Below are 26,499 nucleotides of genomic sequence, written 5' to 3'. Positions count from 1 at the left end.
TACGAAAACCATGCTTCTACAGTTAAGGTTCTGTAAAAATTAGGGAACCACACGACTCTCTTGGCATCCCTTGGCTACACCAGTCTCGAAGATTGCAGGTATGTTTTCGTTCTGTCCTGTCAGTAGGTGAACAGACATTCATTTGCTTTCATTGAGCTGGGCCACAGGGATGTGTTCTGCTCATATTGCTGCCTGCCACCACGTGCTAGCTTTTTCCTGAAAAGCTTTAGCGGGAGGCTCATTTGAGGGCACTTTGTAATCAGCGTCTCCAGACAATGTCTGCTGCCTTGTCAATTTACAAGCTGCTGAGAATCACTCTGGTTTTTTTTTTTTTTTAACAGTTTCCCTCCATGCTGCCTTCCGATATTTTTAAAGTCACTCATGCTTCCTTTAGAAATATCCAAATACGGGGTTTTAGTCCCAGCTAGACCTTGGCTTAGCACAGGCTTCAGAGGAATTCTCTAGATCTGGCCCTCGTGGGGGCTTTATCACCTTCACCTGTAAAGTACGAGGTACAGCCTTTAATACAACTGAAGTGTATGTTCATTTCTGAGGGAAAACTGCTATATAAACAAGGAATGGTGTTTACGCATTTAGTCAGCAAATATGGCAGCGTCTCAGAAGGTTTCTGAGGATGTTTAAGGGATAACATCCTGTTGTTAATTGAGCACTTACTATGTGTAAAGCACTGCATTTAGTCCTTTGTACACATTATCTTATTGACCGTTCACAGCTGTCATCCAAACTAATTTAATCCACTGATCACATGAGGAGTATAAACTTAAGAGAATGAAATAAACTGCCAAATCCCATACAAGATTAGAACTGAGGATAGTTTGATTTCAGATCTCAATCTTTTCGTCACTGAGCCATGATCTTTTTTTTTTTTTTTCTCATGTTAAGGCAGTATAAGAATTTATAAAGTAGAGAAGAAGAAAAATCCAACCTCTCAATTTGGTCATATCTATTGCGTGTGACTCATTAAATATTCTTTTGTCTCCTCTGTTGGATGCAACATTATTATGCATTGCATGGTGCTGATTAGCTGCAATCACATTTCTCAAAATTGCAGACATAAGCAATTAATCTTATTATTGTCTTTAAATATTTGTGGAAGCAAAGAATAAACCAGGCTAAATATAGAGCAGAAATTTGGACTTGAATTCAAGTGAAACCTTACTTCATCTCTCTTTGTTTTTGAATTTTTGAAGGGCGTTCATGTATTGGCTTTATGGGAAGGAAGGAATGAATACTCTATTACTCAGTATGTCACAGACTAGTTTTCAAGTTGAATGTCTGGATTCTTTAGAAGTCAGCAGCTGAATTTTAAAAAGACAACTGAAGCATTTTTAATATGCTGTTGTCCACTTGTCATTTCTCTGATGTTGCATTTAGAAATGCCGGAGAGTTCTCACCACCCTCCTGTTCAGAAACAGTAACTTTATTAATAGGAACAAGAGATAACTTATTCATCATGATGAACATGAATCGTTAACGTAAGCAGTTCTACTCTCACCCTTCTCCAAATTACGTTCTGAGCCACTTTATCTTTTAAGTCAAGAATATTCACTGTGTGAACACATTATGGGGAAAAGATTCCTGTTACCTTTTTGTGTTTCAGATGTTTGCTTGAGAAATAGTATTGAGCGTATACTGCTAACCGAGAAAACTCTCATACGATGAATGTAGCTGCACGAGTTTCTGTCCGTGCAGTTACTAGTGTGATCCAAGTCAGTTAATGTCCCTTATTCACCTACCATCAAAGTTTCATCTAAGATTTAAGTCAAGTGTTTTGAGCACTGAGCCCTTACCTCCCTTCACGGGCCATCTTCTCTTCACATGTCTGAGGGGAAGGGAACTGGTCTCATGTTTCCTGTCCCATCACTGCACACCACCCCTGACTTCTTTTTAAAAATTTTTTTTTATTGAGTAATAGTCATTTTACAATGCTGTGTCAAATTCCAGTGTAGAGTACAATTTTTCAGCCATACATGAACATATATATATTCATTGTCACATTTTTTTTTTGCAGTGAGCTACCACAAGATCTTGTATATATTTCCCTGTGCTATACAGTATAATCTTGTTTATCTATTCTACATTTTGAAATCCCAGTCTGTCCCTTCCCACCCCCAGCCCCCTTGGCAACCACAAATCTGTATTCTATGTCTATGAATCTCTTTCTGTTTTGTATTTATATTCTTTTATTTTAGATTCCACATACGAGCGATCTCATATGGTGTATTTCTTTCCCTTTCTGGCTTATTTCACTTAGAATGACATTCTCCAGGGACATCCATGTTGCTGCAAATGACATTATGTTGTTGGTTTTTGTGGCTGAATAGTATTCCATTGTATAAATATACCATATCTTCTTCATCCAGTCATCTGTTGATGGACATCTAGGCTGTCTCTATGTCTTGGCTACTATAAATAGTGCTGCCATGAACACTGGAGATACCACCCCTGATTTCTGTGAGGTTGCCCAACTCCCAGCTCCATTGTCTGTATTGTGATCTGCTTTTATTTTGCTGCTTTTGCTATTCTCTTCTTTTATTTTGCCTAACAGAGAAAGAATGAGGTGGGTGTTTGGAAAACCTTACTTGCCAAAGTTTTGGAGAAAACGGAGTGTTAATCACTTTTCAGCTCCGCTATACAAAAGTCATCTACCATGTGCAAACAGAGCGTCTGACTCTGGGGCCTGGTTTTTAAAAAAACTATCAAGAGGTTCCACTTTCTTTAGCTGGTTCTACTCATCTCTCTTTTCAGGACCCCAACCCAAATCCCTGGAAAGTCTTTTTGTTTAAATGTCTTTAACTAAAGTATCTCATTATGGCCGGTGGGTCTTGTGTTTCATAGCTACCCGGAACCATTAGTAAATTTTCCAGCAGTGAAATAGTGAGAGAAATAGTTCTTCCCATAAAGAAAGCGTTTCCTCTCGCTGCACCAGTGAGCGCAGGTGATGGCCAATTTTCACACTAACTTTTCTTCATTTGTACCAAGTTAGTATCATGTGATTTAATTGAGTCAAATAAATGTATACATTGCAAACTCTTGTCAGGAGAAGATGGTAGGTAAGAAGGTAATTTGAAAGCTACTTTATTAGCTCAGGTGTGCAGATACAGGAGTGGAAATTGGAATGGAAAGGAAACAGGGTTCATAGGTCTTGACTGATGGGACCTGTGACTGGAGAACATGATTCCCAAGGTCATTTTGGAGCTTTGAGCATTGATGGTGGCCGTCTTCTGGTTACCCTTGTTGGAGAGTGAGAGTCAGGGGAGATGTCAGGTTGAAGGGAGAGAATGTTCTGAATTAGAAGTGACTTTGTGTCATCTGAGTGAAACTATCCAGCAGGCTCTGGAGCTGTGGGAGGAGAGCTCAAGAGAGAGAGGTTGACATTCCTGATGTAAGTTCATCTTTCATCAGCCCTGGTGACAGTTAAAGCCCTGAGGATGAATGGATTTGGGGGGAGGGTGTGGAGGAAAAAGGAAGAGGTTGGTGATGTAGTTAACCCTTATTTCTACTTCTCTCTTTAAACGGAACGGCTCCAGGTATATGCTTAGCTTAGCAAGAACTCGGGAATGTATCTATGTGAAAAGGCTTTCAAGAAAAATAAAAAGTTAATCTGTAGAGAATAAGTTTTTTTATAGGTAAACACACTATTCATATAATAGCTTAAATATTTTCATAATTCTTTATAATGATAGCTAACACTTACTCAGTGCCAACTATAGACCCAGTGCTATTGTACTGTAATAACGCATTTATCCTTGCATAAACTTTATCATAGATAATAACTCATTACTTTTTTTTCTTTTTTGCGGAGGAGGTAATTCAATTTTTTAAAAAAAAGTTATTTATCTTTGATGGAGGTACTGGGGATTGAACTCAGGACCTTGTGAATGCTAGGCACACACTCTACCACTGAGCTATACACTCTCCCTCCAGTGACTTGTTTTTATCAGTACCTTTTTACAAAGAAGAAAACTGAGGCACACCAGTGTTAAGTAATTTCTCCAAAGTCTTCTTGCTATTAAGTGGTGTCACTGGGCTCCGAATCCAAGCAGTCTCATTCCGAATAGACACTTGCATCACTATGCCATACTGCCTTCGGTTGAAACTATTCCTCCATAACAGTGTTTGATACACCTTTGCCAACATGGTCCTGACTTATACGTAGTCACATGGTTATTCTGTTTCATGTGAAGAAAAGATGGTTTTCTTAGGGCTCCATATTGACAGTTTGCTGGAAACACTGTGGATGCTTCGCATCATATTTTTAATAGACCAGAAGATGACCTCTGGTTTGAGAGGAAATATATTAGTACATCATGTTGTGCAGGAACAAAAGAGAACGCAGCACAGCAAAATAATCTCGGGTTTACTCTACAGACTGATTGTCAGGCTAAGAAGCAGCGTGACATTTTGAAATCATAAAATGTTTCTATTATAAACAAGCAGAGCTGTGCATACAAGTTTAATGCATCCGTGAACTAAGCCTTACACATTTTTGGTATTCATTAGTGTGAGGGTTCGGCTAATGTTCTCCACCGACTCACCAATTTTCTATTGATGTAAGTCATTAGGATTACTTGATCTTTCCAAGTTTCTCAGATTCATTGTAGCAGAGTATTTCCTCTTGATGGAGTCTTGGGCTGGCTTAACCTCACGCTACAACATTCAGTCATTTTAACAGTAAGTCACTGAACAATGATTTCCTTCCAGTCAGTGTCCCAGGCAATGTTTGGATAATGGCAGAAGTGCTTGCAGGAGGGTAACACCAGGACATCCACAGCAACACTGTGAGAAAAATGGGAGAACCAGAGGTGCAAATGGAGCACAGGTGCAAAATGCCTCAAACTAGAGTTCAAGATGGAACGTGGGTCCCAGAACTGATAAATTCTGAATGCATGGGAGCCCAAGACAAGATGATATAGGGCAGAAACCAGGCGACTCTTGCTTCATTTTACAGACACGTCACCTAACCTATACCAGACGTGTCGGATGCAGAGATAACTGTGTATTTCTTGTCCTTCAAAGTGTATGTTTGAATCCTTTTACCCCTTGGAATTGGTGCTTGGTCACCCAGGTGCTTCTAGGGAGCTGCGTATTTCTTATTTGTAGGCTCTGTGCAGTCAGACGGTGAGACAGTGATGTTCCTTGCTCTGTGTTTTGTTTTGTTTTTCTTGTACAGATTGTTTTTCAAGGCCAAATGATTCCAACTCATGCACAGGATGAAGTCATAGCAGTTGATGATATAGCTTTCAGCTCAGGCTGCTTGCCTGCGCATGGTAAGAACTTTTTTCTCATTTCGATCCTTATTGTAATAATAAATTCAGCGCACTTTAAACACTGTTTAATGACTTTGATCTGCTCTTTATTTTTGCCTGGTATTTTAGGGTGAGCTGTTTCCCGTTGTTCTGATACACTGAGTAACAATGTTAGAGGTGAAGCTAGGCTGTTTTTCACTGATGCTATAAAGAGCTGAAAGGGGTAATTTAGTGTCAGAGTTGGAATCTCATAGCAATGTTTACACTGCCTAGTTAAATCTTACCAGGAAAACTATAGAATTCTGCTAGGAGGTTGGGAGAAAATTAGCCTCCATAAACTTGAAAGTTCCTTCTTGGAGAATCAGTTTGAGTATTCTACTGAAAAATGCAAATGAAGAAATATATTAGTTATAATCTATTTTCTGTTTACACTGAAACAAGCATGTCAATAAACAACATATATCAGATCTAAAAAATTATCCACATTGGTCCCTTGATTATATTAAGTGTATAATCAATTCACCATTCACACTTTTCTCAACAGAAAGGTTCAATGTTAAAATGATAAGTTGGTAAAGATGAAATTAACTTTGTCTAATATTTCAATTATCATATATATGTGATTATAGGTAGTTGATAGATTTTTTTCCCTTTGAAATTTTTTTATGCTATAGTATGACATAGTATTATACGGATAGCTATTTTGTGGAGAGAATTTTAAGTTCTAATTTCATATAAAGATATGGTAGTTGTGATAAATAATATTTCAGTAACAGAAGACATGGGTCCACCTAAGAGAAACCAAGGAATCTTGATAAACAGTGTCTATATTGTGCTTTGATTTTTAAACAGCATTCCTGCTCTTTTGATAAGAGCGTACAGATAAGTTTCTCTTGCCACTCAGACCAAGAGAGTGTTTTGTAGAAGCTGATGATGGCCTCTTCTAAACGCTGGAACACATAAAGGTCTCTTTTCACCTTTGTATTCAGTTTTCAGTGTGTATTAGTAAGAAATCACTATATGATAAATTGAAATACAAATAAATTGAAATTGAGAACGTTAAAGGAACAGACTCTAACCTCCACTTATTCCTAGAAATAAATAATTTAAGTATAAACCTCGATGCCTTTTCACTAAAAGTAGATAGGATTTATTAGATTTATCAGAAGGGAAGCACTGTATCAGTTTAGAATATGTTGTTAACTCCAGGCAAAGCTGACTCAACTACCGACTGATCTGCCCGTCAAACCTCCCCTCATAATCCCTCTTCTGTTACCCTGCATGGTGTTCCGGAGCCCAGAGCACAGCCCTCTTGTGCTGGAGTTACCCCGCTCACTTTACCATGTGTCTTTATATCTCTCGATCATACAGTTTCTGCAGAAATTGAGGTCTGCCAAACAAAATGATCTCTAAGTAGTTTGATTTATTGCCTAGTCTAGCTAATCACCCTCAAAGGAGAATTAAGCAATGAAATCAGCTATTGGCTGGACTTTCTGAAGGGTCAGGAAATTAGCAATTGGCTGCTGCCATCGGAACTTTGTCTATGTTACAGATTTACACAGGAGAATGCTTGGGGCGTGTGTAGGAGCTGGGGTTGTTTGTAAGAGAGCTCTGCTGTCTTTAAAGATACAAACTTACTCCTCGGAACCAAAGTCATTTCCCTAATGACCACACACTGGGACAAAGGCCAGTGGAGAAGGGCCGTGGTAATTATTCAGAAGACAAATGCCAGATTTTTAGTAAGCGCTTAAAAGAGCTCCTTAAAATCACTGTTGACAGAAATAAACAATAGTAGTGGGAGTGCGTTGGAAAGTTGGACAGTCAAGGAAAAGTTGTGGTCAAATAGAAAAACATCGGTGTCTGGAATTTCTGTGTTAATGTTACAACCATGTTGTTTTGAGGTGTTGTGGGACTCGAGTTTACTGGTGATAGCGCATGAATTTTAAAGCTACTTGGAAAGGAGTGCTCCTTGGAAATGAATGCTATAATGTATCTGTCTTTTGGTGGTCATTTTGGTTTATAGAAATGGTTCTGATTAAGATACATAGGTTTCCTGACAAGACTCCTTTATTTTCTTGTTTCTTCAAACTGGTGTGCTTTCAAAAACTGGTTCTGGTTTTTGTTTTGTTTTGAGACTAGGGAGCTATTCTGTTACCATGTTTTTGATTTTCTGTGTTCTGATGCTTTGATGTTGGGCTCTTGCTGACCCTGGAGGAACTATCACTTCCAGAGTGAGCCAGTTCCTAGAGATTGTGAACTAACCGTCCACCCTAAAGCATATTTTTAAAATGCAAACCAACCAGTCCAGAGCCCACACCCCAGCCGCCCTTCAGGCTCTCACACTCTGGGTCACCGTGTACCTGAGCTCATCACTGCACAGGGGTCAGTGCTTGTCTTCCGGGGCCATTGTAAAAATGTACCACGGGCTGGGTGGGTTAAGCGTTGGAAATTTATTTTCTCGTGGTTCATAAATATCTGGGTAAATATAATGTAATATTTTTCCTCTAAAGATTCTTTAATATTCATCTGATTGTTGAAAGCAGATATTTGAGTACTTCTGTGGTGGGTTCAAAATTTGTAGCTATGACCCAAATGGTAATTATAACATGAAGGTGTGAGCATAGAGGTTCTGTAACTCTATTACTTCTATGACTTTTGCATTTTATTTGAAATGCTAACAAAGTCTAGGTAGAGTGTCAAACTGAATTGTTCGTATTATTATTCCTAGCGCAAACACTAAACAGATACAAGCAAAGGACCATGGATACATTAACTCTGAACACATAGAAATATTGAAATGTTGAAATCATCCGCCAGCAAGCAAAGGGAAATCGATGATGAAGGCAGGAATGATGGGGGTGGGAGTGAAAGGCACAAAAGGTGATAAAAATAGAGGAGACAAATTGAAAATGAAATTGCTAACCTAATTGTAATCATACAACAATTACATTAAATAAAAGTGATCTAAGCATTTCTTTCAAAAATTCAAGGCTGTCAGTTTGGATAAAGGATAAGAACTAACTGTATTCTGACTAGAAAACCATTTTAGACTATAATGATATAGGTTAATTAAAAGTAAACGGATTGAAAAATGTACTGTGCAACAGTAAGCCAAAAAAAGGAGGAGTGGCTATGGTGTTATCAAGTGTACTTCAGAACTAGCAAAATTAATAGGGACAGAGAAAGTATATTCACTAAGAAGATGGAACCAACCCTAAATCTATACACAATACTACAAAATACATAAAAGGAAAACTTTTAGGACTAAAACAGACAAATACTAGCAAATTTTATATGTTGAACCCCTAACCCCCAATGTGACCTTATCTGGAGACAGATAGGTAATTAAAATTAAATGAGATTGTTAGGGTGGGATCCTAAGCTGTTAGGACTATGACCTTGTAAGAAGAGGAAGGGAGAGAGAGAGAGGGCTCTCCTTTTGCCATGCGAGGACCACGAGAAGGCAGCCACCTGCAGGCCAAGAAGAGGGCCATCATGGGAGCCCTGCCATGCTGGCACCTTGACCTTGGACTTGCAGCCTGCAGGACAGTGAGAGAATAAATGTCTGCCGTTTACCCCATGTGGTCTGTGGCACTTTGTTATGGCAGCCCAAGCAGACTAAAATGCCTACAAATGAAGATAAATAAATAATATTTTAATACAATCTATTAAAAATCAAACATAATGAAACACAGCAATGATGAATGAAATATTAAAATGTTAAGGACTGGATCTGCATTACTGAATTTTTCAGGCTTTAATAATGCTTGGCATTACACTGCTGGGGCCACAAAGCAAATCTTAAGAATTTCAAAACAACTGAAATCATATAGACTGTGTCCTTGGACCAGAATGAAATTAAACCACAAATGTGAGAAATCTACAGTTACTTGGAAATTAAGTGCTACACTAAATATAAAACATACTTTGAAATAGCCAAATACTTTGACCTGAATGGAAATGAAAATATAACTAATTAAAATATGTGTAATATAGCTAAAGGTGTGCTTGGAAAATAATAGATATAAGAGGAAATTAGTAGATATAAAGTTTTTATTAGGAAAGAAAAAAAGGTTGATCTAAAATCAGTAATTTGACAGAAGCAGAGACGGAATAACATGTTAAAGCTGAATCAAGTAGCAGTAAAATGATATATAAATAGGCAGTGAAGAATGGAATTGAAAAACAGAAGAATGGTAGAGAAAATTATTGAAAGCTGCTTCTTTGGAAAGATAAATAAAATTTATCTGACAGGAATGAAAGAGAGAAGTTATACATTGCTAGTATCAGTGATGAAATAGGGGCAAACCCTGAGTACTCTGCAGATAAAAAGATAATGGTAGGAAAGGAATACAAAAGAAAAGTTCAAAATTTATATGAAATGAACAAATTTTTTGAAAATCACTGTGGTATAAGCACTTGACAGTTTATTTTTAAATTGTAATGCAAGTGTCTGACTTAAGCTCTTGGTTGTCAAGGCATCTGCTTCAAAGATGTGTATCTCGCATAAACACATTACCAGCGCGCTACTAGATAAAGAGCCAGGCTGCCCCTCCCTGAAGTTGCCTTTTGTTTTAGAGATCTCTGGTTGACTTAAATATCTGACACTTTGCCACTTGTTTTTTCCCCCTCCTGTGCTTTACTTGATGCTTTTATGTTTTAAATTAACCAATAAAGAGTGAACCCACAAAACCCTAGGTCTGCCATCCTGCCAATAAAAGCAGGACTCCACCCAAGCTCTTTCTCTCTCTGTCTACCTGGGACCTCACTGTGTGGCCTTGATGTGCTGTGCATTCTCTAGGACCTGTGAGTCATAATCTCTGTCTTTCAAAGTTTCCTGGTAGTTATTACTGAGGGCATCTTGCAGTCATAGTAAGAACCACCTGAGCTGTTCCAGCCACAGCACTGGTTCTCAAAGGGGAGATGTCTTTGGGGAGCTCACGGGGCACCCAGGTGAGTGCCCTCAGACAATTCTAAGCCAATAGTAGTGGTACTGATAGGCTGAGACCAAAAGAAAATGGTCACAAATGACCAAAAGCCACTCAAGAAGAGAGTAATAACTTAAGTAGTTTTGTTCTTATTAAAGAAATAGGACTCATGGTGAACATTGGTTGTTGAAGAAAACTCCAGGACCATATGGTTTCACTGAAAATCGTATCAAATATTTAGGGAAGAAATGACACCAGTTTCTATTCTATTCCAGAAAATCTAAGTGAAGAGAAGGCTTGTCACTGTATTCTATAAAAGCAGCTTTGTCCCAACACCGACACCAGACAATATTAGCAAACTACAGACCAACGTTTCTATAACAAAAAAATTTACAACAGAATGTTAGCGAATAGAATCCAGCAATTTATAAAAAAGATAATACATCGTAACTATACAGGAAATGTAAGACTGGCTCAGTGTTTCAGAAGCAAGCAGTATTAACTCACCGTGTTAATGGACTAAAGAAGACAAGCACATGATAATCTCAGTAGATGCAGAAAAAGCATTTGACAAAATTCAACTTAAGGGTCATGATTAAAAACCTCAGCAAACTATGAATTTTAAAATAAAGAGAACAGCCCTACACTGGTGGTGGGAATGTAATTCCGTGTAGCCACGTGGAAAACAGTATGGAGATTCTTTTAAAAACTAATAATAGACTTAAGACACGATCCAGCAATCCCACTCCTGGGCGTATGTCCAGAGGAAACTCTAATTTGAAAAGATACATGCACCCCAATAGTCATAGCAGCACTATTTACAATAGCCAAGGCATGCAAGCAACCCAAATGTCCACTGACAGATGACTGGATAAGGAAGATGTGTGTGTATATATATATGTATACACACACATAATGGAATACTACTCAGCCATTAAAAATGAAATAATGCCATTTGCAGCAACATGGATGGACCTGGAGATAATCATACTAAGTGAAGTAAGCCAGAAAGAGAAAGACAAATACCGTATGATATCACTTACATGTGGAATCTAAAAAAATGACACAAATAAACTTATTTACAAAACAAAAGTAGACTCACAGACACTGAAAACAAACTTACGGTTACCAAAGGGGAAAGGAGAAGGGAGGGATAAATCGGGAGTTTGGGATTTGAAGATACAAACTACTATATACAGAATAAAGAACAAGGTCCTATTATGTAGCCCAGGGAACTATATTCAGTATCTTATAGTAACCTATAATGAAAAAGAATAGGAAAAAAATATATATATGTCTAACTATCACTATGCTGTACACCAGAGACTGACACAACATTGTAGATTGACTATACTTCAGTGAAAAAAATAAATAAAGGGCGTATACAAAACCCTACAGCTAACATCATACTTAATGATAAAAGAATGAGTGCTTTGCCCCTCAGACTGAGAACCAGGCAAGGATGTCCACTCTTACCCACTTTTATCTAGCCATCTATTGGAAGTCAGCCAGTGCAGGAAGTCAGGACATGTAAGTAAAAGCATACAGTTGGAACAGGAAATAATAAATCTATGCCTGTTTGCAGATAACATAATTGTTTATACATAGAATTTATTTTTAAAAAACTTTTGGAACTAGTAAATGGGTTTATTATAGTAACTGTATATAAGATCAATATAAAATCAACTGTGTTTCTGTGTAGTGGCAATGAATAATTGGAAACAATAGAAAAATGGAACCATTTGTAATACAATCAGCATAAAATCTTACATATAAATCTAACAAAATACATGCTGCCTCTGTATTCTGAAAACTACAAAACGTGATGGAGGGCATCAAGAAGACTTGACTAAATGAGATACTGATGGATTTGCAGATCATGGCTCTATGTTTGTCAAAAGTCATAGAAATAAATATGCAAAAGTATAATTTTATTGTTTACAAATTTAAAAAGAAACTTTAAAAAGAAACAGTAACTTTTTATAATTGGAAAAATTCTGATAATGAGGAAGCTACCACACAAATTATTAAGTGTAGTATTATTTTTGGGGAAAAATCTAACTTTTTCTATTTGCTCGTTATTATAGAAATATAAACAACTCTGTAAAAGCTCTAGATACAGGTATTTTTATGGTTTCTGAATATTTTCAAGTTGGACGATACAACTAAATTCTTTTTAAATATGAAAGAAACATTTTAGATTATTTTCACACTTTCAAACAGTATCATTCTAACTACGGCCCTTCCCAAGATATGGGCATTTACTGCACACTTATTGAAAGGAAGATCTGTTTAGACTTTACGAAAGTAGCAAATATGAAAAAAAAGGTCAAAGTTTGTGACGGAATAAATAAGAATGTGCTTAATCACCGAGTCTTAAATAACATTGATTCTTGAATAGATTACTTACTATTTTTTTAACAAAGATTGCATGCTGTGCCTCATAATTAGAATATTATGAGTGTTCTGTAAATATTTTTAGATTGATTTGCCAGGACTTTGCCTTTGTCTCATTTATAATGTTTCCAAATATACAAATTATCGCTTAATGGGAACCTGAATAATGGATATATGTTATCCAGTGAAGTAAGTGAGGACCTTTTTACCTTTTTTTTTTAGTCGTATTAACTTCTAGCTACCTTTTAAGATCGAATGACTATTCACTGAAATCCATTACCAATTTAAGAGAATGATAAAAAAATTGTCAAAAGCCCTTGGAGTCAAAAGTGGATGTCAGTGACATCTTTTGCTGCAGTGGCCTCCACCATGTGAGAGGGTCTGACCAACTTCACATAACTTGTTTCCACAAGATAAGCTCTGAAGGATGACAGGCTCAACATGTGTGGCTTCATGGGTGGAGAGACCTTGCCGTTTTGGGCAAAGTTTCATCTTGCTGATCGTGCATCATTGATGGGGAATTTTAAAATGCTAAAGGTAATTTTCTACAGCTGGATTGTGGTGCAAGGTAAGATTGGGGGGGATGAGGAGGGAGAGAAAATGAATATGACTATAAATAGGACATCTTTAAATAGCTTTGAGCGCTGGGATTGAATGCATTAAAATAAAAAGCTGCCCAGGAGTTTACTTGATTGACAACTTATACCCCCCCCATACCTCTGTTTTTATGGTTGTAAATTCCAGCTCGAGGAGGGCCAAAGGTAGTAAAAATGGTTAACATTGCTGAAAGATACTTAATACCAACTGACACAAACTAAAGTTTAAGTTCCACGTAATTTGATACTTGATTATTTTGCTTTTTTTGTTTATAGTACTTTTGTGGGGTCTTGTATAGTGAAAAATTAGAGATAACTTACAACATTTAATTGAACTTTGGCAAATATTTAATTACGCAGCTCTAGGGGCAGGAGATTTGTAGCCATGATATGAATCTATAAAAACTACAGTTTTAATTATTTCATGATAATTATTACTGTGTAGTCTCAGCTTCATTTATTGCCCACGTATTTGCATCTGCAGTTTTATTTTCAGTGGGTCTTACATTTAGGGGGCTTCGCATATTCAGCATTTGTAGCTCCCATTATAAGAAACCACATTCTGGGTACTATTTGTATATCATTTTCATAACCAAAAGCTTCCATTTTATTTCCAGTAATAATGTAAATTGGTCTTAGGTCATTTATTTTTTTCATTCGTTAACAAGTATGTATTGGGCACCTATGTTATGTCAAGAATTTTTCTAGACACTAGGGAGACAGCAGTGAGAAAACAGTGATCCCTGAGTAAATGGAGCTGACTTATTAGTCAGAAAGAGATACTAAGCAAGTAATTTAAAAAATGTATTTTATGTCAGGTAGTGATAGTGCTATTGGTACAATAAAGCAGAAACTGAGATAAGAGTCCCACAGGGGAGGCGGGGATGAAGTTTTAAATAGAGTGGTCAGGCATGGTCATGTGGAGAATCTATTTTCTGAGTGAAAGAAAAAAACAGAACAAAATAAAAAACCCGAGGAGTTGCGGGGTCAAGCCACGTGTTTATTGGAAGGTGCTGTAAATGCTGAGGTCTTGAGGCAAGAGGAAGCCTGGTTTGTATGAGGAAGTTCATGGGAAGGACTTTTGCATTTATTTCTTGGAGGACGGACGCCCATGTGAGCAGAGGGGGACGAGAGCTGACTCACTGCTGGATTTAGCTTCAAGGTGTTCTTCTTGTCATCCTTTCTTTATATGGGCAGCTAAATGACAGGATGTGAGATCAATCTTTTTTCATGCCTAACAAAAACTCTTACATCTATTAATTTCCTTCCAAGCACTGTTGTAGTTAAATGGTATCAATTTTAGTAAGTTACACTTTCATCTTCATTCAGATCAAAATACCTGGCCATTTCAGAGTCTGTTTTATTTAAATGTGTAATTTGATCTCCAAATACATGTGGATTTCTCAGATATGTCACTCAATTTTATTTTGGTCTGAGGATTTTAAGGTTCATAATGGGGCAAAATAAGAAGTTTTTGCTATAACTCAGAAAGACTGATGTTCCCTGGACTCAGAATTGGTAGTAGCAGTGGAGGAGGTAGGATGTAGTGGGATTCTGGATGTGTTTTATAAATCAAGCAAAAATTTGCTTAAGGACAGTATGTTCAGTGAGAGATGAGTCATGGATGACTCCAGATTTCTTGACTGAACTAGAAAGATGGAGTTGTCATGGGTGGAGATGGGGAACGTGTGGGAGGAGAAGTTTCGGCAGAGAAAATCAGAAGTTTAGTTTTCGGCATATTTCTTTTGAGATGCATGTCATTTATCCAAAGAGGGGTGGCCAAGTCAGCGACAGGGTATCTGTGTCAGAGTCCAGGGAAAGGTCTGAATTTTATGAGTCACTGGCTTTTAGGAAATGTTTTAAAGGCATGAGACTAGGCAATATTAACAAGATTGTGAGTATAGAGAGGAGATCCAAGGACTGGGCTCTGGGGAACCCTGCGGTTACCTCGTGTAACGTTGGGGAGATGAGGGAAAACCAGCAAAGGAGACAGAATGAGCAGCTAGTCATTCAAAAGGAAAACTGGGGAAGGTTAGGTAGAGGAAATAGGAAAACATTTCGAGGAAAAAGGAGTGATCACCTATGTCAATATTCCTATGTCAGGTGTGTTAGGAAGGAAAAACAAAATAACTAGATTTAACAGTAGAGTGGTAAGGATTTAAAAAAAAAGGAATAAAGACCTGATATATATTGCATCAACCTGAATGAACTTTGAAAGCATTCTGCCAAGTAAAAGAAATCCAAAGCACAAGGCTGTGTGATGTGTGCTGCCATTTATATGAAATGTCGAGAGTAGGCAAATCCAGAGAGACAGGAAACAGGCTAGTGGTTGCCAGAAGCTGGGGAGGAGGAGGGAAGGGGGAGAGCCTGCTAGTCCTCAGCTGAGGGGTGGCAGAGGTGGTTTGACATCAAGGTTCTCCCTCATGAGCATCAATAAGAAAAACATCAAGAAGTTAAGAGGCAAGATGGAAGCGAATATTGAAATGACAAAGGGGTGAGGGGATAGTTCAGTGGTAGAGCACGTACTTAGCATGCACTAGGTCCTGAGTTCCATCCCCAGTACCTCTTAAAGAAAATAAATAAGTAAATCTAATTACCAAGCCCCCCCCCCCAGATCAACAACAACAACAAAAAAGAAATAGGGAAGAGTGACATTGATCCAAGGGCTTGATTCCTTGGGGATTGGGGGCTGGATGTCTGTGGATGACTGCAACAAGTGGGCACACAGGTATCATGTGATGCCAAGGAGTCAAAGCTCAGGTATTTAGGGAAATGTGAGTGAGAATTACTTGGGTGGTGGGTGGTGGCCACAGGGACAAGAAGGATGCATCGTTCACCTTCACGTCCTGTGTTTGGAGGGCTGTAGTGGGGAAAGTAGGTCCAGGGCACACCCAGCTTCTAGTTAAGGAAGATTCCATATGTTATATTTGACACATGTACAAATATCCATCGGATCGTGGGCCGACTGTTTCCGTGTTAGGGCATGTTACTTCTTTCAGTGGAGACATGGAGAATTTGGTTGAGGGGCTTGGCAATTACCACAGAGATCTGATTAAAATCCAGAAGCACTGGCCTGGTTGTTTTATTCATTCTCTCTGTCTTGGAATCTATGTTGGTTTCTCTGTGTAATGAGTCTCCGTAAGGGGTGAGGAGTTGGGTGGTGTGTGCGTTGTAGAACAAATGCTGACATTTTGAGAAATACAGGATTCTTTCTAGTGACACCTGCATCTCACTTCTTGCCAATCTTTAAATTTAACAGATGAAAATTTACCATGTCAAGATGCATCAAATAGCGAGAAGGAACTGTGCCATCCGGATGCAAGTCTCTGCAGATTTGATTCTATAGATGAAGCATTGAGGTGTAAGTGTTAAATTGAGGTGCCTGCCTGCCTTGTTAGTGTTAGGCCTTCTGTGAGACTTAGACCCCTAAGAGGAATATCAGACCACTAATAGAAATATTCACTTGACAAACTGTTGTTAGCTATGTCCTAGTGTTAGCTAAAGTGTCATTGGAAGTCCATGATCTAGTCTAAAAATTAAAGATCATAAATATATCAATTTAAGGTCATGTTGTTTTGTAGAACAATTCCATTAAAGATCTTGGAATTATATACAATGAGTCTTTTTTAAAATTTCAATGTGATTATGAATAGCAAGTGATTTAAGTAACTGAATTCCATAAAGTGGGTAGGGTCAGATAGTATGCCATTTAGAAAAACACAGCTGAAGCCGTGGTCTAAGAAAAAGTGGAAACCTCTTCCTTTTTTTTTTTTTTAAATGGTAATGGTTCTCACTAATAGGATGTCCATCTTGATCAACTGAATAACTTTTAAAAAATAGAGTACACGCTAAGGCTCATTGGTTCACAATTTCCAAATATGCATTAGTGTGTGTGTGTGTTTAAGCCTTGATTGCAACTATAACCATGATTGCAACTATAACCTAGTGGGCTCTGATAATCCACTAGCATCTTCTTCTCCTCTCTTTAGTGTGCCAGCCCTGTGGATTTGAATTTGACACGTGTGACTGGGTGTCAGAACCATCTGCCGGGCAAATTTCCTGGATGCGCACGAAAGCAAGAGAAGTTCCTGCCCTGGAGTTTGCACCGCAGCAGGATCAAAGTAGTGATGATGCAGGTAGCAAAGAAAAATTATGTACATGTGCTTCCTTTTTCACTTTTTTTTAGTGGTTGCTCTAGAATTTGGGAAATGCATTTACAACGAATCCAAGTTCATTTTCAAATAACTTGGTACTTCATGGGTGGTGCGAGTGCTGCGCTGAAATCAAACACTCCTAATTCTTCCCTCCTTTCCCTCGTATTATTGCTGTCATTCATTTCACTTATTAAACTACAATTATCAAATACACTAAGAGTACTACTGTTTTGAATAGATTTCATTTTTTTTTGTATCGGCTAAGCAAGTTGAAAAGAAAAAGTTTTATTTTCATTCCTTCTCTAATACTATTTCTTTATGTAGATCTGAGGGTTTAAAATTTTTTTTAATGTTTTTATTTTTAGAGGGGAGGTAATTAGGCTCCTTTACTGGTTATTAATGGTGGTGATGGGGATTGAACCCAAGGCCTCTTGTATGCTAAGCAAACGCTCTCTACCCCTGAGCTATACCCTCCACCCCTACAGAGCTGAGTTTCTGAGCTATATCATCTTCCTTCTCTCCGAAGAATGCCTTTTATCATTACCTGCAAAGCAGATCAACTGGCAGTAAATTCCCTTAGTTTTTATTTGTCTGAGAAAGTGTATCTCCTTCATTTTTGAAGGGTAATTTTGCTGAATATCAAATTTGAGGTTGAGTTTGTTGGGTTTTTTTTCTTCTTGTGATACTTTTAAGTATTTTACTCCACTCTCTCCTTGCTTACATGATTTCTGAAGGGAAGTCCAATGCTATTCTTACCAGTGTTCCTCTGTAGGTAAGATGTTTTTCCTTCCTGGCATATTTCAAGATTTTGTCTTGTCTTTGTCTGCAGTTTTGGATATATGCTTGGGTGTAGTTTTTTTTGACATTTATCCTGCTTGGTGTTTTCTGAGCTCCCAGGATCTGTGGTTTGGTGTCTGATACTAATTTGGGGGAAGAGTCTCAGTTCGTTATTACTTCAAATATGACTTCTCTTCCTTTCTGTCTTCCTTCTCCTTCTCAAATCCCTGTAATATGCGTATGTCACACTTTCTGTTGTTTTCCCGCAGTTCTTGGATTTTCATCAAAAGGGAAAAGAATTCTGGGAAGAAAGACGAGGAATTTTTGATTAAAGAAAGATTGCATTGTAACATTTAAAAGAAAATAATCATTTGGTTGCATAGAGATTTTTATATCAATAGATTTCTTTTTATAAGAATATTGAATTTTCATATTGAGGGTATGATCAAACTCTGATTTAAGGAATTAGGAGGAGACTTCAGTGCATTTTAGAAATTAAAGACAGAAATAAAAACCTATAATCTGTAGTTGATGTGAGCATTTTAAAACACCCTGTCCTTTTATTTTTTTATTTTTTTATTTTTTTTTAATTTTTTTTTTTTACATTTTTATTGCTTCATAATCATTTTACAGTGTTGTGTCAAATTCCAGTGTTCAGTACAATTTTTCAGTCATACATGGACATATACACACTCATTGTCACATTTTTTTCTCTGTGATTTATCATAACATTTTGTGTATATTTCCCTGTGCTATACAGTGTAATCTTGTTTATCTGTTCTACAATTTTGAAATCCCAGTCTATCCCTTCCCACCCTCTACCCCGCCCCCCCCCCCCGGTAACCACAAGTCTGTATTCTCTGTCCATGAGTCCATTTCTGTCCTGTATTTATGCTTTGTTTTTGTTTGTTTGTTTGTTTCTGTTTTTTAGATTCCACATATGAGCGATCTCATATGGTATTTTTCTTTCTCTTTCTGGCTTACTTCACTTAGAATGACATTCTCTAGGAGCATCCATGTTGCTGCAAATGGCATTATGTTGTCGGTTTTTATGGCTGAGTAGTATTCCATTGTATAAATATACCACATCTTCTTTATCCAGTCACCTGTTGATGGACATTTAGGTTGTTTCCATGTTTTGGCTATTGTAAATAGTGCTGCTATGAACATTGGGGTGCAGGTGTCATCCTGAAGTAGATTTCCTTCTGGGTACAAGCCCAGGAGTGGGATTCCTGGGTCATATGGTAAGTCTATTCCTAGTCTTTTGAGGAATCTCCACACTGTTTTCCATAGTGGCTGTACCAAACTGCATTCCCACCAGCAGTGTAGGAGGGTTCCCCTTTCTCCACAGCCTCTCCAGCATTTGTCATTTGTGGATTTTTGAATGACGGCCATTCTGACTGGTGTGAGGTGATACCTCATTGTAGTTTTGATTTGCATTTCTCTGATAATTAGTGATATTGAACATTTTTTCATGTGCTTTTTGATCATTTGTATGTCTTCCTTGGAGAATTGCTTGTTTAGGTCCTCTGCCCATTTTTGGATTGGGTTGTTTATTTTTTTCTTATTGAGTCGTATGAGCTGCTTATATATTTTGGAGATCAAGCCTTTGTCGGTTTCACTTGCAAAAATTTTCTCCCATTCCGTAGGTTTTCTTCTTGTTTTATTTCTGGTTTCCTTTGCTCTGCAGAAGCTTGTAAGTTTCATTAGGTCCCATTTGTTTATTCTTGCTTTTATTTCTTCTAGGAGAAAATTTTTGAAATGTATGTCAGATAATGTTTTGCCTATGTTTTCCTCTAGGAGGTTTATTGTATCTTGTCTTATGTTTAAGTCTTTAATCCATTTTGAGTTGATTTTTGTATATGGTGTAAGGGTGTGTTCTAGCTTCATTGTTTTACATGCTGCTGTCCAGTTTTCCCAACACCATTTACTGAAGAGACTGTCTTTATTCCATTGTATATTCTTGCCTCCTTTGTCAAAGATGAGTTGACCAAAAGTTTGTGGGTTCATTTCTGGGCTCTCTATTCTGTTCCATTGGTCTATATGTCTGTTTTGGTACCAATACCATGCTGTCTTGATGACTGTAGCTCTATAGTATTGTCTGAAGTCTGGGAGAGTTATTCCTCCAGCCTCATTCTTTCTCTTCAGTAATGCTTTAGCAATTCTAGGTCTTTGATGGTTCCATATAAATTTTATTATGATTTGTTCTAGTTCTGTGAAATATGTCCTGGGTAATTGGATAGGGATTGCATTAAATCTGTAGATTGCCTTGGGCAGTGTGACCATTTTAACAATATTGATTCTTCCAATCCAAGAGCATGGAATATCTTTCCATTTTTTAAAGTCTTCTTTAATTTCCTTCATCAATGGTTTATAGTTTTCTGTGTATAATTCTTTCGCCTCCTTGGTTAGATTTATTCCCAGATATTTTATTACTTTGGGTGCTATTTTAAAGGGGATTGTTTCTTTACTTTCTTTTTCTGTTGATTTATCGTTAGTGTAAAGAAAGGCAACTGATTTTTGAACATTAATTTTGTAACCTGCTACCTTGCTGAATTCTTCGATCAGCTCTAGTAGCTTTTTTGTGGACCTTTTAGGGTTTTCTATATATAGTAACATGTCGTCAGCATATAATGACGCTTTTACCTCTTCTTTTCCAATTTGGATCCCTTTTATTTCTTTCTCTTGCCTGATTGCTGTGGCTAGGACTTCCAGGACTATATTGAATAGGAGTGGTGATAGTGGGCATCCTTGTCTTGTCCCAGATTTTAGTGGGAAGCTTTTGAGTTTTTCACCGTTGAGAACTATGCTGGCTATAGGTTTGTCATATATAGCTTTTATTATGTTGAGATATGTTCCCTCTATACCCACTTTGGCGAGAGTTTTTATCATAAATGGGTGTTGAATTTTATCAAATGCTTTTTCTGCATCGATTGAGATGATCATGTGGTTTTTGTCCTTTCTCTTGTTGATGTGATGTATTACATTGATTGATTTGCGTATGTTGAACCAGCCTTGTGTCCCTGGGATGAACCCCACTTGGTCATGATGTATAATCTTTTTTATGTGTTGTTGGATTCTATTTGCTAAAATTTTGGTGAGGATTTTGGCGTCTATGTTCATCAGTGATATTGGCCTATAATTCTCTTTTTTTGTAGTGTCTTTGCCTGGTTTTGGTATCAGGGTGATGGTGGCTTCATAGAATGAGTTTGGGAGTATTCCCTCCTTTTCAATCGTCTGGAAGAGTTTGAGAAAGACTGGTATGAGTTCTTCTTTGTATGTTTGGTAGAATTCCCCGGTGAAGCCGTCCGGTCCTGGACTTTTATTTGTAGGGAGGTTTTTAATTGCTATTTCTATTTCCTTTCTAGTGATCGGGTTGTTCAAGTGTTCAGTTTCTTCTTGATTCAGTTTTGGTGGACAGTATGTTTCCAGAAACTTGTCCATCTCCTCTAGGTTATCCAGTTTGGTTCCATATAGTTTTTCATAATATTCTCGTATGATATTCTGTATTTCTATTTTGTTTGTTGTAATTTCTCCATTTTCCTTTCTTATTTTGCTAATTTGTGCTCTCTCTTTTTTCTTTTTTGTGAGTTTGGCCAGAGGTTTGTCGATTTTATTTACTTTTTCAAAAAACCAACTTTTGGTTTGGTTGATTTTTTCTATGGTCTTGTTAATCTCTATTGTATTTAATTCCTCTCTGATCTTTATTATTTCCTTCCTTCTGCTGCTTTTTGGGGCTTTTTGTTCTTCTTTTTCTAATTGATTTAGGTGGTGGGTTAACTTGTTTATTTGAGATTGTTCTTCTTTTTTGAGAAAGGCCTGTATCGCTATAAACTTCCCTCTTAGCACTGCCTTTGCTGTGTCCCATAGGTTTTGAGTGGTTGTGCTTTCATTATCATTTGTCTCAAGGTATTTTTTAATTTCAGCTTTGATTTCCTCATTGATCCATTGTTTTTTCAATAACATATTGTTTAATCTCCATGCTTTTCTTTTTTTCTCCTTTGTTTCTCTGTTGTTGATTTCCAGTTTCATGGCATTGTGGTCAGTAAAGATGCTTGAGATAATTTCTATCTTCTTAAATTTGTTGAGGTTTCTTTTGTGTCCAAGTACATGATCGATCCTGGAAAATGTTCCATGTGCACTTGAAAAGAATGTATATTCTATTTTTTGGGGGTGTAAAGCTCTGAAAATATCCACCAAATCTAGTTTTTCTATTGTAGTATTTAATTTCTCTGTTGCCTTGTTTATTTTCTGTCTGGAAGATCTGTCTAGTGATGTTAATGCAGTGTTAAAATCTCCAACTATGATTGTATTCCCATCAATATCCCCCTTTATCTCTGTTAGTAATTCTTGTATGTACTTAGGTGCTCCTATATTGGGTGCATATATATTAATGAGTGTAATATCTTCATCTTGTATCACTCCTTTAATCATTATAAAATGTCCTTCTTTATCTTTCTTTATGGCCTTTGTTTTAAAGTCTATTTTGTCTGAAATCAGTACTGCAACACCTGCTTTTTTGGCTTTTCCATTTGCATGGAATATCCTTTTCCATCCTTTCACTCTCAATCTATATGTGTCCTTCTCCCTAAAGTGGGTCTCTTGTATGCAGCATATTGAAGGTTCTTGCTTTATAATCCACTCTGCCACTCTATGTCTCTTGACTGGAGCATTTAGTCCATTAACATTTACAGTAATTAATGATAGATGTGTGTTTATTGCCATTTTGAACTTATCTTTGCAGTTGAATTGGTATATCCTCTTTGTTCCTTTCTTCTTCCTTTTGTGGTTTGGTAATTTTCCTTTGTATTATCATGGATTTTATTTAATTTTTGTGACTCCCTTGTAAATTTTTGACTTGTGGTTACCCTTTTTTGTAAATCTATTAACCTATACCCGTTTTTAATAAACTGATAATAACATGATCTCAAACCCATCCTACTGTTAAAAAAATTTAAAAAAGAAAGAAAAAAAATTCTATATTTCCCTGCCTCCCTCTCCCACTCTCAGTGATTTGTATGTCTTCTTTTATAATTTCGTGTTTTCTTTATTTGTAATTCATGAGTTATCACCTTTCCAGTTGTACGTTTCTCATTTCTGTAGCATCCTGCTGCTTTTCTATTTAGAATAGCCCTTTCAATATTTCTTTTAGCATGGGTTTAGTGTTGCTAAACTCCTGCAGCTTTTTTTTGTCTGTGAAACTCTTTATTTCTCCTTCTATCCTAAAGGATAGCCTTGCTGGATAAAGTATCCTAGGCTGCATCTTTTTTTCATTCAGGGCTTTGAATATATCTTGCCACTCCCTTCTGGCCTGTAGTGTTTGTGTAGAGAAATCAGCTGAGAGCCTTATGGGGGTTCCCTTGTAGTTCACTCCTTGCTTTTCTCTTGCTGCCTTTAGAATCATTTCTTTATCTTTGACTCTGGCCATCTTGATTATGATATGTCTTGGTGTGGGTCTATTTGGGTTCTTCCTGTTTGGGACCCTCTGAGCTTCCTGTACTTGTATATCTGATTCCTTCTTTAAGTTTGGGAAGTTTTCAGTCATGATTTCTTCAAAAACCTTTTCAATCCCCTTTGATCCTTCTTCCCCTTCTGGGACCCCTATTATGCGAAGATTGGGACGCTTTATATTATCCCATAGGTCCCTTATGCTATTATCATTATTTTTTATTTGCTTATCTTGTAGTTCTTCTGAATGGGTGCTTTCTGTTGCCCTGTCTTCTAGATCACTAATTCGTTCCTCTGCATTAACTAGTCGGCTTTGCACAGCTGTTAGATCATTCCTCATCTCTGTCATTGAGTTTTCCCATTTTGCTTGGCTCTTCTTTATAGCTTCAATTTCATTTTTGACATATTTTATTTCTCTAAGCATTATCTCTTTTAATTCCTTCAGCAATTTGATCACTCCTTTTTTGAAATCTTGATCTAGTAGGCTATCGATGTCTATTTCATTGAGCTTTCTTTCAGGGGATTCCTCTTGTTCTTTTAATTGGGAAAGGTTTCTCTGCTTCTTCATCTTGCTCATACCTCTCTGGCACTGTGGTTTATGAAGTATCAGTTGTCTATTTTGGATCTTAAGGATTTTATCTATCTAATGCCTATTTAGGAATAGAACTTAGGAAAAAAAAAGAAAAAAAAAAGAAAAGAATAAGAGAGAGAGAAAGATTTTTAAAAGAAGGGAGAAAGAGGGTTTGAAAACAATGTATAATGAATAATAGAAGAGCGGGTTGAAGCAGAGTATTAATCGGGTGGAGAAGTCCTTTTAAAACCTTAAAAAAAAAAGGGGGTGGGGAGATGAATATATGTGTTTGAAGCCTGTGTCTAATCAATAACAGGACATCAAAACCCAAGAGAAATAGAAATGAATTAAGAAGTAAAAATTAAAAGAGTAATTGAAAATAGAACAGGTAAAAACAGATTAAAACAAAACAAAACAGAAACAAAAACAGAAAACAAAAAAACAAAACAAAGCAAAACAAAAACCAAAAAAAAAAAAAAAAAAGGGGGGTTTTCGGTGTTCTCCTGGAGTGTGTGTGCTTTTAATGTGATGTCCTCCTGTCTTCGTCCTGTTTTGGAAGCTCAGCTTGTTTTCATAGGCCCTCCGTTGGCGCCCTCTTCTGTGCTGCTCCCAGCACCTGTCGGCAAGCAGATCGCGCCTCCTCCTAACACGGGGTCAGATGCAGCTCTCCTCTGCTGCGGGCGGGCGGGTCACTGCCCCTCTGGATGCCGCAGACAGATGTTGCAGACTGGCCAGGCAGGAGGACGGGTCGTGCCCCTTCCCAGCACCTCGGTCAGGGGTTGTGTTCCTGCCCGACAGGCGGGGGGCCGCTCTCCCCCTGCCTGCGCCGCCGGTAGCTCCGCTGCTCTGTGCGGCTGCGCGCTCTGCGCCGGCGCTCCGCCCTGGCCGGCGCTCCGCCCTGGTCGCGCTCCGCGGGTGGGCTCGGGGAAGACCTAGGGGCAGCCTTGTCCCTGCTCCGAGCCAAGACCCAGATGCTTGTTTGTCTTTGTGGATCAAGTTCTCTGGGGTACCAGAATGGAAGGGTCCTATCTGCCCAGGGCTGTAGGCCCGTCTCAGTCTGGCCCTTGAGGCTGCTAAGCCCTTCGGTGCGGACGCAGGTTTCGTCTCTGCCCCCGCCTGGGTGTTAAGCGCCAGAGAATATGGCGGCTCTGCCTGGGCCCCGCTTCTCTTCCCCTGAAAAGTTTCCGCGGGTTTTCAGAGATGGGGGTATGCACCCTTCCCCCGAGAGCACATCAACCTTGCTGTTTTATGGAGGGCCCAGGTTGTTCTGTCCTGTACACCCACAGCCCCGGCGCTCAGCCCCTTGCAGTCCCCCGGAGTTTCCTCCGTGCAGCCGCCCCCGTCCTCCGCCCAGATTATGCAGCCTGGCCCTGCCCGCTGCTGCCGGCCCACGTCTCAGGCTGGTTGTCGGGGGGACGCGCGGTGCCCGTTTAACTTAGTTCTGTCAGACAAGGGCTGCTCTGTACAGATCCGAGCCTCGGAGGCTCCCCCTCCGTCCCGCTGGCCTCTCAGTTGGAGAGGGGAGACCCAGCCAGCAAGCGCCAGTCCTCCTTTGCCGCTCCCTCCCCACGGGACCCGTCCCGCGCTGCTTTGCCTTTTGTTCTTTCTTTTTTCCTTTTCTCCTACCAGATTTTTGGCGTCTTTATCTTTTGAAGAGGGCGATGATCTGCTGGAGTTCCGCAGGTGCTCTGGTTGGCTGAGTGGGTCTGTAGATGTGGGTCTTGGTGTATTTGTGGGAGAGGGTGACTTACAAGCGTCCTTCTACTCCGCCATCTTGCCCGGAAGTCCACCCTGTCCTTTTAAATAAAATATATGTGTTTCAAGATTGATTTTGGAAACTCCAGAAATACAGTAATTTTGTTCAAACACACAGCAGGTGATTTTTTCTAAATTGCTTTTTTCCCCTTTATTTTTCAGGTTACTATATGTGGGTGGGAGCTGAGCATGCCTCTGCTCTTAACCATTTAGACAGCAAGGCTTATCTGAATAGCTCTGTGTGTCACTGCTCCGGCGAGAGCTGCCGTCTTCAGTTCTATTACTCAATGGAAAACAGTGCTCTGCGAGTAGGACTCTATGATAATAAGGTGAGAAGGAACTTGCATTAATTTCAAATTCACTGAATAGATGAAATTTCGATTCTTGGTAATATGTGTGTGGGCTGTAGGCATTCTTTAACTTGACTTACTACCTTTAAAAAGAAATGTTTAGGAGACATTGTCATGTGCAAAAGTCACTGTGATCATTTTCACAATGTTGTTTCATAAAATAACTTTTTCCATATATGTTGTACTGTTGAAACTTCAAGCATCTTTCAGTTGTCACCTGTGCCATATAAACCAAGCCCGTTGAGTTTCTATG

At 38.3% G+C, this 26,499-nt stretch overlaps 1 protein-coding gene across 1 annotated transcript in view; it reads left to right on the top strand.

Moving 5' to 3' along the window:
• Positions 1–26,246, top strand: part of LOC140691490 (MAM and LDL-receptor class A domain-containing protein 1-like) — a 55,772-nt gene extending 29,526 nt beyond the window's left edge. The window contains exons 5-8 of the mRNA XM_072955136.1: positions 5,195–5,291; positions 16,451–16,552; positions 17,181–17,327; positions 26,059–26,246. Coding sequence (XP_072811237.1) covers positions 5,195–5,291; positions 16,451–16,552; positions 17,181–17,327; positions 26,059–26,246 — 534 coding nt within the window. The remainder of the gene's footprint in view (positions 1–5,194; positions 5,292–16,450; positions 16,553–17,180; positions 17,328–26,058) is intronic.
• The last annotated feature ends 253 nt before the right edge of the window (positions 26,247–26,499 follow it).

This window comes from Vicugna pacos, chromosome 35, assembly GCF_048564905.1.
Source record: "Vicugna pacos chromosome 35, VicPac4, whole genome shotgun sequence".
In the NCBI taxonomy this organism is placed as follows: domain Eukaryota; kingdom Metazoa; phylum Chordata; class Mammalia; order Artiodactyla; family Camelidae; genus Vicugna; species Vicugna pacos.
Note: the sequence above shows the minus strand (reverse complement) of the source record. Positions and strands in the feature narration are given on the sequence as shown.